Source organism: Coturnix japonica, chromosome 2 (assembly GCF_001577835.2).
Source record: "Coturnix japonica isolate 7356 chromosome 2, Coturnix japonica 2.1, whole genome shotgun sequence".
NCBI classification, from domain to species: Eukaryota; Metazoa; Chordata; class Aves; order Galliformes; family Phasianidae; genus Coturnix; species Coturnix japonica.
This window is the reverse complement of record NC_029517.1, coordinates 33,290,181-33,306,802: the sequence shown is the minus strand read 5'-3', so window position 1 is coordinate 33,306,802 and position 16,622 is coordinate 33,290,181. Positions and strand designations below refer to the sequence as shown.

At 34.3% G+C, this 16,622-nt stretch overlaps 1 protein-coding gene across 1 annotated transcript in view; it reads left to right on the top strand.

Moving 5' to 3' along the window:
* The window catches only part of ZNF385D (zinc finger protein 385D), a 374,041-nt gene that overhangs the window by 306,570 nt on the left and 50,849 nt on the right, over positions 1–16,622 (top strand). Inside the window, exon 5 of the mRNA XM_015853987.2 lies at positions 14,315–14,477. Coding sequence (XP_015709473.1) covers positions 14,315–14,477 — 163 coding nt within the window. The remainder of the gene's footprint in view (positions 1–14,314; positions 14,478–16,622) is intronic.

Below are 16,622 nucleotides of genomic sequence, written 5' to 3'. Positions count from 1 at the left end.
TTGAGGTGGAAATTAACATCTGTATAGTGAAATTGAAGAAGCACTGAATTAAAGATTAAAGCTTCAGCCCTCTATAATGAGAAAATGTTGGAAAGACTTCGAAGTTAAATCTTATCTGGACTTGGTAGGACCCTTGGTGTTGAAGCCAGCTGTCCTGAGCTTCACCTGCATGTCCTGTTCCAATGTAAATGTGACAGTGCTGCAAGTTGTCAGATGTTACACATTGTGCATATAATTCATGCATCTGCTTTGTGTGCCTTAGTGATCTTGATTGGAGAGTGACTTCTTGAAGGGTCCTCATCAGTAGAGCCTTGCAAGGTGTCTGAGGCTGTAATCTGACTTCTTTGGGGTAAAGTTGTGAGTATGCCTAAATGGTGCTGTATTGCTCAAAATTCTTATTACTCAGTAAATGTTTATCTCCTTAAGAGGTGATCATTTCTCCAGTTTGTGCTTTGACTGGCAGAGTAGGTGACACACAAGGGCACATCAGTCAGAGTTGAGAGTGGGAGTTTTTCATGAGATTCCTAATACAATAGCATGTGCAGCTCCAGGTGCAACACAGTTCCAGCTGCCAGGGCCATCCTGAATTCTGAGAGCCAGGAAAATGCCCTGAAATTTTAATAATTCCACTCTTGTCTCAAGCAGACTTATGTGACCCACTGGTGAAATTTATAATGATCCAGTAGACAATAACAAATAGTTGTTTTTACAAACACAGTATTTGATACCTGCATTTGCTATTCCATATCTGCTGTTTAAACCAGCAGTGTTAATATTCTTATAAGGTAATGTTTTGGGAGGTTTTTTTCGTATGTCTAAGGTTTATTTATGTTGGAATAGCTGTTATTTTTGAGAGATTAATCAATTTATTCTATATATTTTTAAAATATTTTCTTTAGATTAAAGGAAGAACTTCATATATTTGGGGTAGGAAGGCCCTACGGAGTAATCTGGGTAGGCTAGATCAATGTGCTGAGACCAACTGTATAACTTAGTAAAGATAAAGTACTGGGTACTGCATTTTGGTCATAACAAGCCCATGCATTGCTACAGGCTTGGGGTAGAGGGACTGAAAAGCTGCATAGAGGAAAGAATCTGGGGATAGTAATCCACAACCAGCTGAATACAAGCCAGCAGTGTGCTCAGGTGACCAAGGAAGCCAATTCTAACACACACACACACACACACAAAAAAAAAAAAAAAAAAGAAAAGAAAAAGAAAAGAAAAAGAAAAAAAGCCTGGCTTTTGTTAGAATTAATGCAATCAGCAGGAATGAGGAGGTAATCTTTCTCTGTACTTGGCACTGGTTAGGCTGAACCTTGAGTGCTGTGTTTAGTTTGGGGCCCTTAACTACAAGAAAAACATTGAGGAAAGGTGTATTTTGGCTTTTTCTCCCATGTCACTAGTGGTAAGATGAGAGGGAATGGTCTTAAGTTGTGCCAGAAGAGATTCGGGTTGGATATTAGAAAACAAAATATCTCTTTATAGGGTGTTCAGGCACTGGAATGGGCTGCTCAGAGAGGTGATTGAGTCACCATCCCTGGAGGTGTTCAAGAAATGTGTAGATGTGGCACTGAGGGACATGGTTAATGGGCATGGTGGTGATGGGTTGATGGCGGAATTAGATGATAGAGGTTATGTGCAACCATAATGATTCTATAATTCTGTGATTTTAGGTTCAGGATTATAAATGGGAAATTACTCTAAAATAGAAAGATAGTCATACAGATACACCTAGTGTGAGAGTTCTAACTGTCATCTGCTTTCTTCTGATGTTTTACTATCTAGATACAATTATGTAGTTTAGCTGATATATTTTGTGGCTTTATAACTGTCCATAAACTGCTGCACTGATTACTTGCAACCCAGTTAAAAAAGCAGGACAACAGATTGTATTATCTTCAACAAAAATGTGAGGGTCTTTGTTAGTTTCAAAGCTGGATGTCTGCAGGATTAAAAGCACAACGACACATCATCAGTAGGGTAAAACTAACCTGTCTCACGACGGTCTAATCCCATCAAGATTACTCAGCACTGGAAACCTTCTAGTGTAATGTTTCTGGTGAGATGGCAGGTGTCTTGTGTTTTATGTACTGTCATGTGTATATATACATAATTTTCACAAACACTTTTGTTTTAAAGCAAAAGTAGCAGAAAAAATATTCCTATGTGGATCAATCAGTGTGGTTGCCTCTAGCAGTGTCCGACAGAACTGACAGAGAAAGTGCAGAGAAAGAAAACAAGTTGTCTCAATTTCAGTTAAGTTGTTCTGGATATTCTCAATTTTTCATTTTGTCACTGTTTTGTAGGCTATATATATATACATATATGTGTGACATAGAAATAGAAGCAAGATGTCAGTACATAGCACCAACCTAGATGATATAGATCTGCCTAGGCAAATGCTATAGCAAAGGTGATAAAGTAGCATATTCAAAGTTGACTATAGGTTTTTTCTGGTGAAAGCATGACTTTTTCTTGTTCAACTAATGTGTTTCGGTGATGCTATACATTTTGTTTTCATGGCTTAGCCAAAGTCTGTACATCCACCTTTACATTTTTTTTTTCCATAAGGATAAAATGGTCCATGTGGAAAATCACAGTGGCTTTCAATCACCAGTCCAAAGTGAAATGAATGTCAACATACTTGCCAACTGAAATGTAGTCAGGGTTTCACTCACAAAATCTACACTTAACATGCTTGAATTTTTTTTTTTTAAATTATTATTATTTTTCTCAGCAAAGATGTCCTTCTAATGTCCAAAGGGCAATGAAACACTGTCAGAGTTTATAGATTTTAGTGTTTAATGAAATCTTAGAAATGAATACTGATGCAGATGTAAAGCTTCTGTAAAGGTTTGCCAAAATGTCCTTATTTATTTATTTATTTATTTATTTATTTATTTTATGAGAAAAGCAGTGAACTATATTAGCTGAACTGAAAAAACAGCTCTCAAATCAACAGGCAATAAATAATATTCATGTGGAGAGGGTAAAAGAACATGTTCTGTATCTGCATGAATAAACTAAACAAAGTTATTCTTTTGCAGCAGAGCTTCTTGAGTAATTTGTTAACTTCCCATCATGGTTGATTTCAACATAGATTTCAATGGAGCTTGGACTATTGAAGTAAATAACTCATTCTTTAAAATCTTTTGTTGTTTTTAACACATTGAATTAGCTCATTAGTGTTGAACATGTAGTGGAAATAGCATCTGTTTACACTGCAATAATATAAAAATTAGTTACCAGTAACAGAATAAGAAGCAATGAGCAAAAGCTAATCATATTTGTGCACTTGTCTGCAAAAAGTACTCATACATACTCATGGGAATAAGCACTTACTGGTTATGCAATTTAATAACAATGTTAAATATAGTATATGAAATATGTATCTATATATATATATATATTAAGATTCAGTTTTAAAAGATATTAGTGTATGAATGTAAAATTACAGCTCTCCCATACTGCTGCTTCACCTGTATTAAGTGATAGCAAAAAATCTATAAAGTATCCCGAAGTTTGTTTTCCCCAGATCACTGTCAAACTATCCACATGCTTCATGTACAGCACCAGCATGGAAATCTACCAGTGCAAGAATCTAGATTTGTGACAGTTCTTTATCCAGTTAGCAGGAGGTATTTAAGAGGATGCCCTCCATCATGTTAAGACTGAGGTATTTGAAACATTATGAATGTAAGCCTTAAAGCTTTCCATAATCTCAGTGCATTATTTGTGATCAATTTAAAGATCCTTATTTTCATTTTATTCAGAAAATTCAGGAACCTCTACAAGTTTTTACAGAAATGAACTCTCCCAGAAGTTATTCTGTAGAGACAGGGGTAGATACATTAACTTTCTTGTAGTCATGCTTGGTTGTGTTGTGCTCAATCTAGTTAATTCCATGTTCAGATGTTTTTTCAGGTTTTTTTTTTCTTTTTTTTGGTTAACGCAATTGCAATTGCAAACTTTCAGTCTTTCTTCCCTTACATTTCCTTTTTCTTCAAAAGTCTGGAGAGTGATGCTATTTTCTGAACTCAGTACAAAACTTTGAAAGGGCCTTCATTCTATTTTTTTCAGAACAGTGTGATTTTGTAGATCTGTTTGTGGAAATGACAGCTATTTTAAATGATTTTTTAAAATATAGAAAGCAAAGACGAATCTTAAATATCCTTCATTATTCCTTGAGATATCTGAATAGCTCATTCATATGGATAATATAAACTCTTCTTCATTAGTGACAACATCAAGGGTCCATGGCTAAAATTTTCTAAAAAGAAGACAAAAAATCTTTCATTCCGTACAAGTATTGTATGATTAGACAGCATTTCTTCAAGTGGCCTGGTCATGGTTATGGTGTTAAATTATCCTTTTCCTATCAGACTATAATAGTTTATCCTTTTGAGAGAATGCCAAAGTTTTGGAGGGCATGGACGAAAAACTGCTAGATGTAAACGACTAACTATGTACTAATTTAAATATATTAAAAAATTCTCTGTAAGTAGATAAGTAGATAAAACTAGTTTTTAATATGAATTTGCTTTTAGTGTCACTTAGGCATTTATTTTCTATTAGTGTTATTTCCCTAAATGAAACATATTTTACTATTTTCTTTATTTAAAAAAAAAAAAAAGAAGACATTTTTTTTTTTTCTTTCCTTTTTCTCTTTTTTATGTAATGGATATTTCCTCACAAAGATATGTCCTGTGAATAAGCCTACAGTAGGTTTTTTGTGTAAATTACTGCACATTGATCTAATGTTGGTCAAAATGAGCTAGAAACTAATGGACTGAGAGTTCTTTTATTCTAGGAAAACACATTGCCTCTTCTGGGAGTTCCTTAAACCTGAAAGACTTAGATTCCCTTTCGAATTAGAGAACTGAAGGATCTGTATGATGTTCGGTCTTAGTTCTTACCTTGAAGTATCAATCTCTGTGTAGCTGTGATGACTTCTCACAGTGAACAACTTCACATATTTTATGTATAATTATTACCTTCTGCAAGCAGGATGGAGATTGGTCTTAGGAGTGCACCTAACTACTGCCGTGTCCAAATAAAACAATAAGATAAGAATGATTCTTGGCTGGTTTTGAGTTTCTTCTTATGTGTATGGGCTGATCTAAAGAATGCAGGGAATGTTAATATTAAAGTAATTATTTAGGCAGAAACTTAAAGTATAAAATTAAAAATTAACTATATTTGAGAAGAAAACAAAGATCAATATTTCTCTGAAAACAACTTTGAACTTTGGAAAACTTCTATGAACTGCACTACTGAAACCGGTAATCTTACTAACAGTATGAAGACTCTAAATTAAGAACACAGTGAAGATATCTCCATGTACTCCTTAGTGATTTTATACATCTAGGCTATATTGGCTTATCAATAATTTCCAATATAAAAATTGAAATAGTACTGAATTAATGAAAATTTAATTTTTTCCTACCCTGTGTAAAATTTCTTCTAATACTTTCATCTTGTTTATTCTTCTCTGATGCTTTAATTCAGTCAAAAAAAATCTGAAACTCAGAATTCAATGAGATTGCTATTCTGAAAATAAGCATTCAAATGTGGTTTATAACAGAAAGCAGGTGGAAACATTCAAAGAAGCTATGCTAAATCCACTGCTCAGTTTTCTTTATTTAACAGTTCACCAACTGAATGCAGAGGGAAAAGTATTTTATGCTGTCTAAGATTTCTAAATGAAATGAGTCTCAGGGCAGGTAAGGGTATATCTACAGTCTTGACTCCCATTAACAGTTTTGAACTGTGACAAACTGAGAGTCAAAAGGGTGTTGGTTTTGTATCCACCACTGTTATTTCTCTTAAAAACTGAACTTCTTTCAATGCTATTAAGAAAATTACTTTAAAGTAGTTATTTTAAATCCAACAACATCCATTGTTTTTTGTTGTTGTTGTTGTTGTTTTTTAGATGAATATAATTTGCGTATAGCCTGAATACTGAATTAAATTTACATTATTAAAGTTATTATTAAGTAAATCGCAACCATGTTATGCCAAGGTATATTACTTTCTTTTTTGTTTCATAGGTGCCTTTTATGTCAGCTTCCAATTTTGTGATTTCCACTATTACCATAACATTCAAAAAGTGCTAACTACACAGTGAATAAAGTGTTTAGTTATCTACTTCTAAGGGAGGTAAGATGGGGTAAATTTCTACAAAATTATTTTAGTATGCATCATTTGGTCGAGTTCTCAGTTCTGAGTATGTTAGTTCCAGATTTAGAATTGGAGACATTCACATTATATTTACTAAGCTGAATAAATATCTCATTTATTTTATCTTGAATCACTCAAAGTGTTGTATATATAGACTACTCATCTTCTTTATTCTAAAAGTAATCAATCACCTGATTAATCTTAGTAAAAAATCAAACAAGTTCAATATTGTCTTGAATCTCTCCTTACAAGATTTACCATGTTGAAAATAAATTGTGCTTAAATGCCTGCCAATTAATAAAGATCAGATTAAATGTTAATTTTATTGATTAATAGTTGGTTTAGTTTTCAAAAAAGAAAAAGCTTTTTTTTTTTCTTTTTTTTTTTTCATCTCCCCATCAAAAAATCTCTCCCTAAAGCAGCTATTACTAATATGAAAATCAGTATATAGAAACTTCCATGGACAAGAACTTGAAAGCCATGCTAAAAAAAACTAGTCTAAACTTCATCATAGATGGTTAATTAAATAATAATTTTTTTAAGCTTCAGCTTGCAATGAACTTTTATTATGCTGCATGAATAAGTACGATTGTCCCTAAAAGAAACAGGCCATAGACTGGAATTCATTACTTGAACAGCCTTCCCTATATGATTTTGTATATGCTCTGTTGTATATGTTCCATGAAGTGAGAAATGTCATATCTATGCAGTCTTTTGTACCTTGCCTAGATAATTTCAGGTAATGTCACACAGGAACATTCTACAGTTCTACATGATCTGCTAGAGTGCTATGAGACAAGAGATATTAAGTAGGGATCTCATGTATTTGACCAAGATAAATAAGATTTTCCTTTCCAAAATTAGAATGCTTGATTTCAATACAGATTTGATAATTTTACAGCATGATGCAGAGTACTGCCAGGAGTGGTCTCTTACCATTACTGAAAGGACACCAAGCAGATTGGGATGGAATAGCTTTGTTAATGCAAAGGAGCTACTGAGCTCACACAGTTCCTTGAGTCTCAAAGTACATTCAAGAATGTATTAAGATAATGCCTTATAAAATAGAAGAGAGAATAGAGTGGGTTGTTTTTTTTTTTTTTCTTGTAGTTTTTGTTTGGTTGAGGGGTTTTTCTTGTGTGTTTGTATTTTTTTTTGTAAAGAGGTAAAATTAAGTTCCTGGGAATTAACATATATTTTCTTCTGCCATGGTAATGGACGATAGTTTTTTTTCTTTCTTTCTTTCTTTTTTCTTCATCAATGTTCTTTTTGGTACCTGCTCTATCAGTGTATATTTGGCTATGGGGAAAGAGGCAAATTGATCAGTGAATGCTTATGGTGTAAAAGCATATTCTCAAAGCATATCAGAAAGAACGAACATGCTTGTTGTTTCATACCATGGTTAAATCTTAGTCCATAATGTAATTAAGCCTGTGGCTTCGTATTACGGAGTGATGTCGATAATATAGTACAAAAAAATTGAAATGATACAATTCAGAAGATAAAGGTAAGCTTAGCAGAAAGAAGAAACTATGTCAGGCAACATTTATCTGTGTTATAATTGACTGCAGATTCAGTTTGCATATATCAGGTAGGAATCAAGGTACTCTTCTTGTTCAATATAAAACATATCATTGTACTGACATCACCTTAAAAAGTTACATTATATATCTTTATCTCTTATTCTGCAGAGGCTTGCATGGGTGCTTAGCTTATTTGTTTCTTGTAGAGGGAGTCTTGTCTTGTTATATCAGATATTCGCAGTAGTTTCAATTGTTGGGAGTATCAAGGTTGCTAGATTTTCTGTAAATTTCTCCAGTTTATTCAGTGTTCCATAGAATCCAGTTCCAATTATATGGCATGCATACGGTAGTAAAGAAATGTCTCAGTTGAGTACTACAACTTTATTTGAGTACAGTGGTGTCATCAGATTATCAGGATTGAATTTGCTCAGGGGAAATCATGCTTCAACAACCTAGTAGCCTTTTGTGATGTCATCACTAGCTGAGTAGATCAGGAGAGAGAATTGGATGTTGTGTACCTTAACTTCAGTTACGTTCTGTCTCCCACAATATCCTTGTACTGAATATTTGGAAGTGTGGATAGAAGAGTGAACAGTGAGTTGGCTTGACAACTGGCTGACTCGCAGGACTCAGAAAGTTGTAATCAGTGGTGCAGAATCTAGCTAGAAACTTGTAACTAGTAGTATTCCCCAGTTGTTGCTGAGTCTGGTCGTCTGCAACATCTTCATCAATGGCTTAGATGAAAGGACAGAGTCCACTCTGAACAAGTCTGATCAAGTTTGCTGATGATGCAAAGCTGGGATGAGTGGCTGATAGGCCAGAAGATTGTGCTGCCATTCAGGAAGACTTGGGCAGACTGGAGAGTTGGGCAGAGAGGAGCCTTATGAGGTTCAATGACATCAAATACAGAGTCCTACACCTGCAGAGGAATAACTGCATGCATCAGTACAGGTCAGGGCCTGACCTGCTGGAGAGGAGGTCTGTAGAAAAGGACCTGGGTGTTTTGGTGGACAACAGGTTTACTATGAGCCAGCAGTGTGCCCTTGTGGCCTTGAAGAACAATGGTATCCTGTAGTGCATTAAAAAGAATGAGGCCAGCCAGTCAAGGAAGTTGATCCTCCCCTTCTACTCTTCCTGGTGACACCACATCTCAAATACTGTGTCCAGTTCTGGGCTCCCCAGTCCAAAAAAGACGGGGAGCTTCTGGAGATAATCCAGTGGAGGGTGACAAAGGTAAGCAAGGGCCTGGAGCGTCTCAGGTATGGGGAAGAGCTGAGAGACCTGGGACTCTTCAGTCTGGAGAAGAGAAGGCTGAGGGGGATCTCAACAGTGTCTTTAAATATCTAAAGTATGGAAGATACTTTTGTTGATGGTGGCAGACTCCTTTTCATGGTGCGCAAATACAAAAGAGAGAATGGGTAAAAATTGAAAAGCAGGAAATTCCATATTAACTCAAGGAAGAGATTCTTTACTGTCAGAGTGAAAGAGCGGAGGAACAGGCTGCTGATTGTGGAGTTTCTTTCTCTAGAAATATCAGTGATCTGCTTGGTTGCCTTCCTTTGTGATCTGCTATGAAAACCTGTTGTAGCAGGGGGCTGGACTCTGATCTCCAGAGGTCCCTTCCAACTCCTACAGTTCTGTGATCACTGACTAGCCGGACTGGCAGTCAACCTGACAACTTTGGATCCATTAGAAAAATACTTATGTCAGTATGATGCCTGTTCCAAAAATTAAAGGTCTTTTTGTTTTAGATCAATTTCTTTTGTGACTGGAGCATCTATCATATTATATTTGAAGTATTTATTGACAGAGCAACTTCAGGAAGACTATCTGTACATGGTGATTAAGATAATGTGTAGCACAGACATCTCATAAGCATTTTCCCTTGTTACACCAAAGAGCAGAAACCCTCTTCTTGCCATATGCATCTGGGTTACTGCTTTCCCCGTGTGGGTAGCTCAGTGTCAACACTGGTTTGAACTAGCAGCTATAGTCTATGCTTTTTACTCTGGGAGATCCTGAGATCAATTGCTGATGTGTTAGCCAGAATTGCTTCTGTTGTACTGGGACTGACAGCAGAAGTGATGGTAGCATCCAGTGGCAGATAAATACAGACATGATTTGAGCTACTAAAATCTCAAAAAAACAAAAAAGACTTTTGAGCCCTTCTAGCTCTTGTCTAGAGCTTTCTAACAGAAGTAACTGTCCACTTAAAAACATGGAATATAGTGTTGAATACTATTGCAAATTGAATACATTGCGGAATATGTCCGCAATGGACAGCTTTCATAACATATTTTGAGATGATACTGTGAGATACTTGGATTAAATTTATGCAAAGAAGTGTATTGGAGTAAACCAATTACACTTTCAAAAAAAAAATTCTATTATTTGAGCTTGCTTTTATTAGGAAGGTACTGCTTTGAAGGAATGAAAGAGGCAGGAAATCAATCTGTAAGATGATTGGTAATATGAGATGGAGCCAAATGGATATGAAAAATATAGAAGATGCAATACTGCTAAGTTGAAAGTTCTCTGAAAATAGGGTAAAATTCTTTTGTGCCTTAACACTCAAAATTAAGTGGGATGTTTTTTCTTGAACTGGTGCCTAAGAAATATAGGTTAGAAGGTGTGTGATTCAGTGAAGAAAAATAGTCAGACTGACAAACTTATTTTGAGGACTTTTGTATAGATGCGATGTCTGTTATTGTAAGAGAGTACCATCTGGATTTTTTAAAATTTCTTATATACTTCTCATTGTACTTATTACAGTTTGCTTAGTAATATGATGTCGTTATAGCAGTTGTAGCAAAAAATGAATAAAAAGCAGCTGAGTTTTGACCCTGGCTGTTATTTCTTACTGCTGTCAGATGTAACTATAAAAACTGTAGATACGATGGTTACATATTCTAGACATTTATGAAGTTTGGAAAATATGTGTATTAAATGTATAATATGTGTATTAAAATGGTTACAAATAGATCATCATATGTGCATAGACGCAGAAGAAATTACCTGCTTTGCAAAAGAGATGCTTAAACTGAATTGTACCACTGAAATAGGTATGACTTTTTTACAGGTAACCTTGAAAAGTGAATTGCCATTTAGACATCTTGCAGTTTCCTTGGTTTTGAAGTAATTCATGTAGAACAAATTTTATCCACATGTGATTTGCAGGATTGGAGCTCTCAGAATGTAGTTCAGCATCAGTGGGTCTTCAATTTCGGATTCAAAGTAGTAACATACATTTTACTTTCTTGTTAGACATCTTTTCAAGAGTGGATATAGTTTCTTAAGGTTCAGTGTAATGATAAATCATCAATATTTGACATATTTCTTATGTTTCATCATGAGGCTGAGACTGGGCCACATGTTTGGTGTCAGACTTGTCATCAAAACACAGGGGGTAATATTTTGTATTAAACATGAAAGATACAGTGTGAGAAACAACACACTGTTGGAAACTAATGAAAGAAGAAAGTTCTGTCCTAAAATATTCTTCTAATTTGTGGGGGGGGGGGATTGGTTTGTTTGTTTTGTGTTTTGTTGTTGGTTTTTTTTGTTTGTTTGTTTTGTTGTTGTTTTTAAATAATCATTACAAGAAGCAAAATTTAATATTGGAGAGCTTTTAAGATAACTGTTTGGCTAGGATTGCTGAGTATTCTCCAGGAAGTTTTTGCTTTGGGATTGACTTGAATCTCTTTCATTTGAGAAAATTTCTGTTTTAGATCAAACAGCTGTTTCTCAATGGACATGCTTCCCATCAAGATATGCAGTTACAAAAGTCAGTACATCTTTGTGCAAAGCAAAACTCTCCGTTGATTCCCAGTGGGTTCAGTACATTCAGTTTCACCTCTGGATATCAGCTCTGCTTATAGTTTGTTGGAGCACAACTTATAACACAACTTGACAAGACATATATACACATATGCTTATGCATATCATCTATCTATCTATCTATCTATCTATCTATCTATCTATCTATCTATCTATCTATCTATCTATCTATCTATCTTTATTTATTTATTTATTTATTTATTTGCAACTATTGAGCTCTGAAGTGTTTCAGAAGGGGACCCCCTGTTCATCTTTGTGAAAGGGTACAGTCACCACTCATGTTTCCCCTATCCCATTTTTGCGAGGAAATATGACAGACTCTTATTTAGGATTCCAGTTGAATTATAAAAGTTGAGTTTATGTTAATTTTGAGTAAGTTAAATGCTTAGGGATTATTGTTTTCTCTCACAGAACTACTGTTAACCTGCCAGCTACTGTTAACAAGATTAGATGGCTACATATTCCCTGAGAAAATGGAGATTTAAGCTTTGAAATATAAAAGGCATAAAGATCTTATCTAAATAGAAGCTGCATAAACTGGCAGCACATTGTGAGAAGTGAGTAATGGACAACTCTATATAGCAGCAATGTGTTTCCACTTCAGAACAATTATGTTCATATGTTTCCGAACACTAGAAAGTTTACTAATTTCTACATAAAGCTTTATTTTTTATTCCATATGCATCCAGCACTTCAAGTAGAGGTTTGTGAAGCAGTAGCTGTGAGAATTTTTAGCAAATTCTGTGGATACAGGACTCATAAATCTGGGGTGTTTATCCAGTAATTCTGTGAAGAAAATCGAGCTGTGTATCAAACTAAAATCAATGTTTGTATTCTAGTATTTAGGATCATGTTCTAACTACCTTTCTGTTATTTGAAAAATGACACTATCAGTTAGGGAAAACAAGTGCACTCAGTAACTGAAGCTGTCTGATAATTAAATTTGACTCTAGAAACAATAAATACAATTGACACAATCTCATCATAAGGCTGTACTTTTTATGTCATTTTTAATGCATCATCATAAGCTGACACTGGTCTTCCAGTTTAACAGTAATTAACATCTCTTGATTGTTTGTATTTGGCTTACAGTATGTCTCGATGTTATGTGTTCTGAATTGTAAAAGGTGCATGATTGTGCTGTTTCTGTTCTAGTTGTTTCTAATTAATAACTTCACTGTCCAGTGTTCTTTCAATAAGGGTACCTACTACAATATTTGCATTATTTTAGTATTATACAGAGAAACTGGCATTTCAACCAAGTGGAATGATGCATCTTAATATACAGTGAGAGCATATATTTATGTGTATATACACATACATGTATATGTGGTTATTTTTTAAAATCAATTCACTTCTCATCTCCTCACATTGAACTTCCCAAACTCAGGTTTCTGGAAAGAATCAGGACTTTTCATGAATGCTGAAAACCATAATTCTTGAGATAATTAATATATGCTTGTTACATTTGCTAGAACTTTTTCTCTTCCCAAAATTCAGCGCAGGCAGCATTAAATAAAGGTCTAATGATTAACAGATGCCAGAAAATGCAGGAGTTCTCTACCTATACAAGTAGCTTAGTCAGCGAAGCTACTGTGTCATTTTATCCCTTTGATCCTTGAGTTAGCAGCCAATAAGTGAAGTGTTTATTTCCTCTTGTGATTACACAATAAAGCGCATTTACTTTATATATTCACTCTAATCATCTGCTTGAATTTCAGCAGTAAAATTATAAGACATTTATCTAATCATTATTTTAGTAACAGTAAGACTTTATTATAAAAAAGTAAATATTAGAGGGGGAAAAAAAAAAACAACTCTGAATTTTTTATTAGTTCCAGTGTTTTCTGTGTGTTTTTTTTTATTTTTATTGTTTTTCTTTTTCTTAAAATATACATGCAACGTGAATTAAATGAAAACTGTTTGCTATTAAATTATAGAATAATGAATATCGTTTCAGTATAGCACGTAAAGCTCAATAGCAACACACAGACAAATCTGTTTTAGGTTAATGATATCAGGTAGCCAAAACATATTTGGCACTCTGACAGGATTTGTGTGAGGTTTCTCCTTTGTTTGCACCTGGCTTTGAATTTCAAATATTACCTTTTCTAGCAGGTGGACTAAAATTATTTATTTATTAAAGACAGAGAATTGCAAATCTCTCTTAGATTCAGTTAGATCTTTGGTGATGAGCTCGGAAGAGGATAATTTATGTGATTTATGTTTTGCTTTCTTTGTTTGGACCTGGTAGCTTTTGCTTTGAGGCTTGTTTGGAGTTTTTTGGTTTGCTCTTAACTGTTAGTCTTTACTTTCCATTTGAGAAATTCCTGGTAGCACTGCTAAGTGTAAACACTTCTTTGAAAGGCAGAAAGAAACTTTAGCTAAACATTTAGTTTTTCATGGAAATGGGAAAAGTGAAAAGTTCTTTCTTCCCTATTGCCTGAGGAATAATAAAAATAAAAATAATGCAAAAGCAAATTTTTCTTGATAGAAAAACTAATTAATGTTTCGAGCATGCAAAACTAAAATATTCTTATTTTTTGTCTGGAAGTAATATATCGTTATACAGTAATATACTGTATTCATAGAATAGGGGTTGTTTGGGTGATTTTTCAATTGTTTTCCAAGCATCATTCTAAATATAATTTTCTATTTGGATAACATGAGTGGTACCCCTTATTGAAAGGTAGTCTGTATTTGTACTAATACAGAGAATGCCAGTTTAGAAATGAGCCTGATTGCATGGTTCATTTTGTTCTCCTTTGTAGAGCCAGGCTGCGGCCCACTACAAAGGCACTAAACATGCCAAGAAGGTGAAAGCACTGGAAGCCATGAAAAATAAGCAGAAATCTGTTACTACCAAGGACAGCGCAAAGACTACCTTCACTTCCATCACTACCAATACCATCAATACCAGCTCTGACAAACCAGGTTAAGCGACAATCTTTGTTGTGGGTTGTTTTTGTTTGTTCTGTTATTTGTTTTCCTGTTGTTATTGTTGTTATTGTTGTTGCTGTTGTTTTTCGGTTTATTTTTTGTTGTTTGTTTGTTTTTGGTTTTTTTTTCCGCTTAATTCCATGTCTGTTGGTTATGTGCTTGCCCCATTGATTCATGCGTCATCCATTTTTCTGTGTGGTACTGGTTTATTTTAGTACTTTTAGTATGCTGGTGAGAGTATGACAGTCATGCAACCAATTTCTCTTTATGAAAAGAGGCTTGTCTTTCTTTTAGGACAGAATGCAATACTTACATTTTGATTATTTTTTATAACAGCTAACCTGTTATATATCAACTGACCTAACCCTCATAGACTATATGAAGTACCTGTCTATAAATCATTATTTATGGCATGTTTCTTTTAACCACAAATAAAACAGCAATTTGCACTAACTCTTTTTAGAAGCCTCTTGCTAAAACACTGTTAGCTTAAACCCTGTTTTCATAAATTTCAAACATTACATTATTTTTTTAAAGTGGCTATTACATGGTTTTGAGCTGGAAAATAGCATTATAACCTCTATTCCACATAATCAGGTAAGTGTTGTTGATTACAATTATTCTGCTTAAATGAGTCTTCAAAGTGAAATCATATCTTTTAAATTGTTGAGTGGGTAAAAGGCACTCCTTTGCAAATAAAATCTGTGTGAATATTTGGTGAAGTCAACAGGTTTTGATAAAGCTTGCATTTTAAATGCATATTATTCAACTGGAAATTTCAGAGGAAAGCTGCAAGTCCACTGAAGGGTACCTTGGTATCTCACAAGGTATGACTGCTTTTCTCTCCATGAAGATACACAATTCAAGTAGTTAATCATATTCAACCCTCATTAACCAAACAAGCCAAAAACAGCAACAGCAAAAAAGTTAAAGCTGTGAAAAATCAAAGACCTTTCTTTTTATGCTAGAAGCTGTTCATTTCCAACCATTTGTGATTCACGTCTTGCACTGTAAACAGTTGTGCACTAATAATCGCAAAAACAAACAAAAAAATCCTTGCAGATATGTAATACTTTCTTTATGTTATACATTTGTTATATTTGTTATAAACAGATACCAGTAGTTCTCACTCTTTCTCTCTCTCCCCCTCTCCTTTCCTTCTCTCTTTCGTATAAATCTGTTATCAACAGCATATATTTTTATGGAAATTTATGTCATAACAATAGTATTATTGCTTTTGAGAACAATTGTTACAATATCGTTGTGCTTGTTTTATATTGTTATACAAATATGTATATTCCTGAAAATATTCTAAGTAAGTGCTTTTGCTTCTCAGATGGAAGAAGGGAAGCATGGCAGAATGGTATCAAAGATGGGAAATGTCAAAAGTTATATATATGATAAATGATATGTTTTTAAGCATACCAGTATCTTTTAAAGTTTCTCTTGATGCTATCTCTTCATAACTGTTGTGGCCTCATAACAGTTGCAAGGATGTTGTATTGAAAGAGTGAGTTATTATTTACAAAAAAATGATTACTATTTTCAGAGAATGAGAAAAAGAGATTTTTTGAGCTTTGATTTGCACTATTGAAAAGCTTTTTTTTTCTTATGCTAAGTTTAGAGGATTATTCAGGGTTTCCTTAAAACAGTCAGAGTCTTTCCATCAGGCTTTGAATTAGATCCCTGACAATAAATGTAAACTGTCCCGCATTTAATGTCAGTAGTACAAATGAATATTTGTATCAGCATAAATAAGAAGACATCAAAAAACTGGTTGCCCACAAAAGCAATGACGTGTGTGGGAATTTCTTCAGCTTTATACACTATGTAACTTCTTGAATTTATATTTTATAATATATGTACACATATATGTATGTACATATATACGTATGTATTCTGTACTCATGATGACCTCAGTGGTATTCTGTGAGAAAAAGAAATAATATTAGTTGGCAAACAAAGTTAAGTCTGATGTTGATAAAATACTGAGAGTGCCTGTTCAGCTTGTGGCAAGAGTCCTATTCAGTCACTGGCATTAAAATAAAATAGGTAGCCAATTCTATCCAAGCAGAACTACGGGTGTTACGGGTCAGCATTGATGTGACCGGTGGTCACACTGACTGGCCTTCTTGGTAG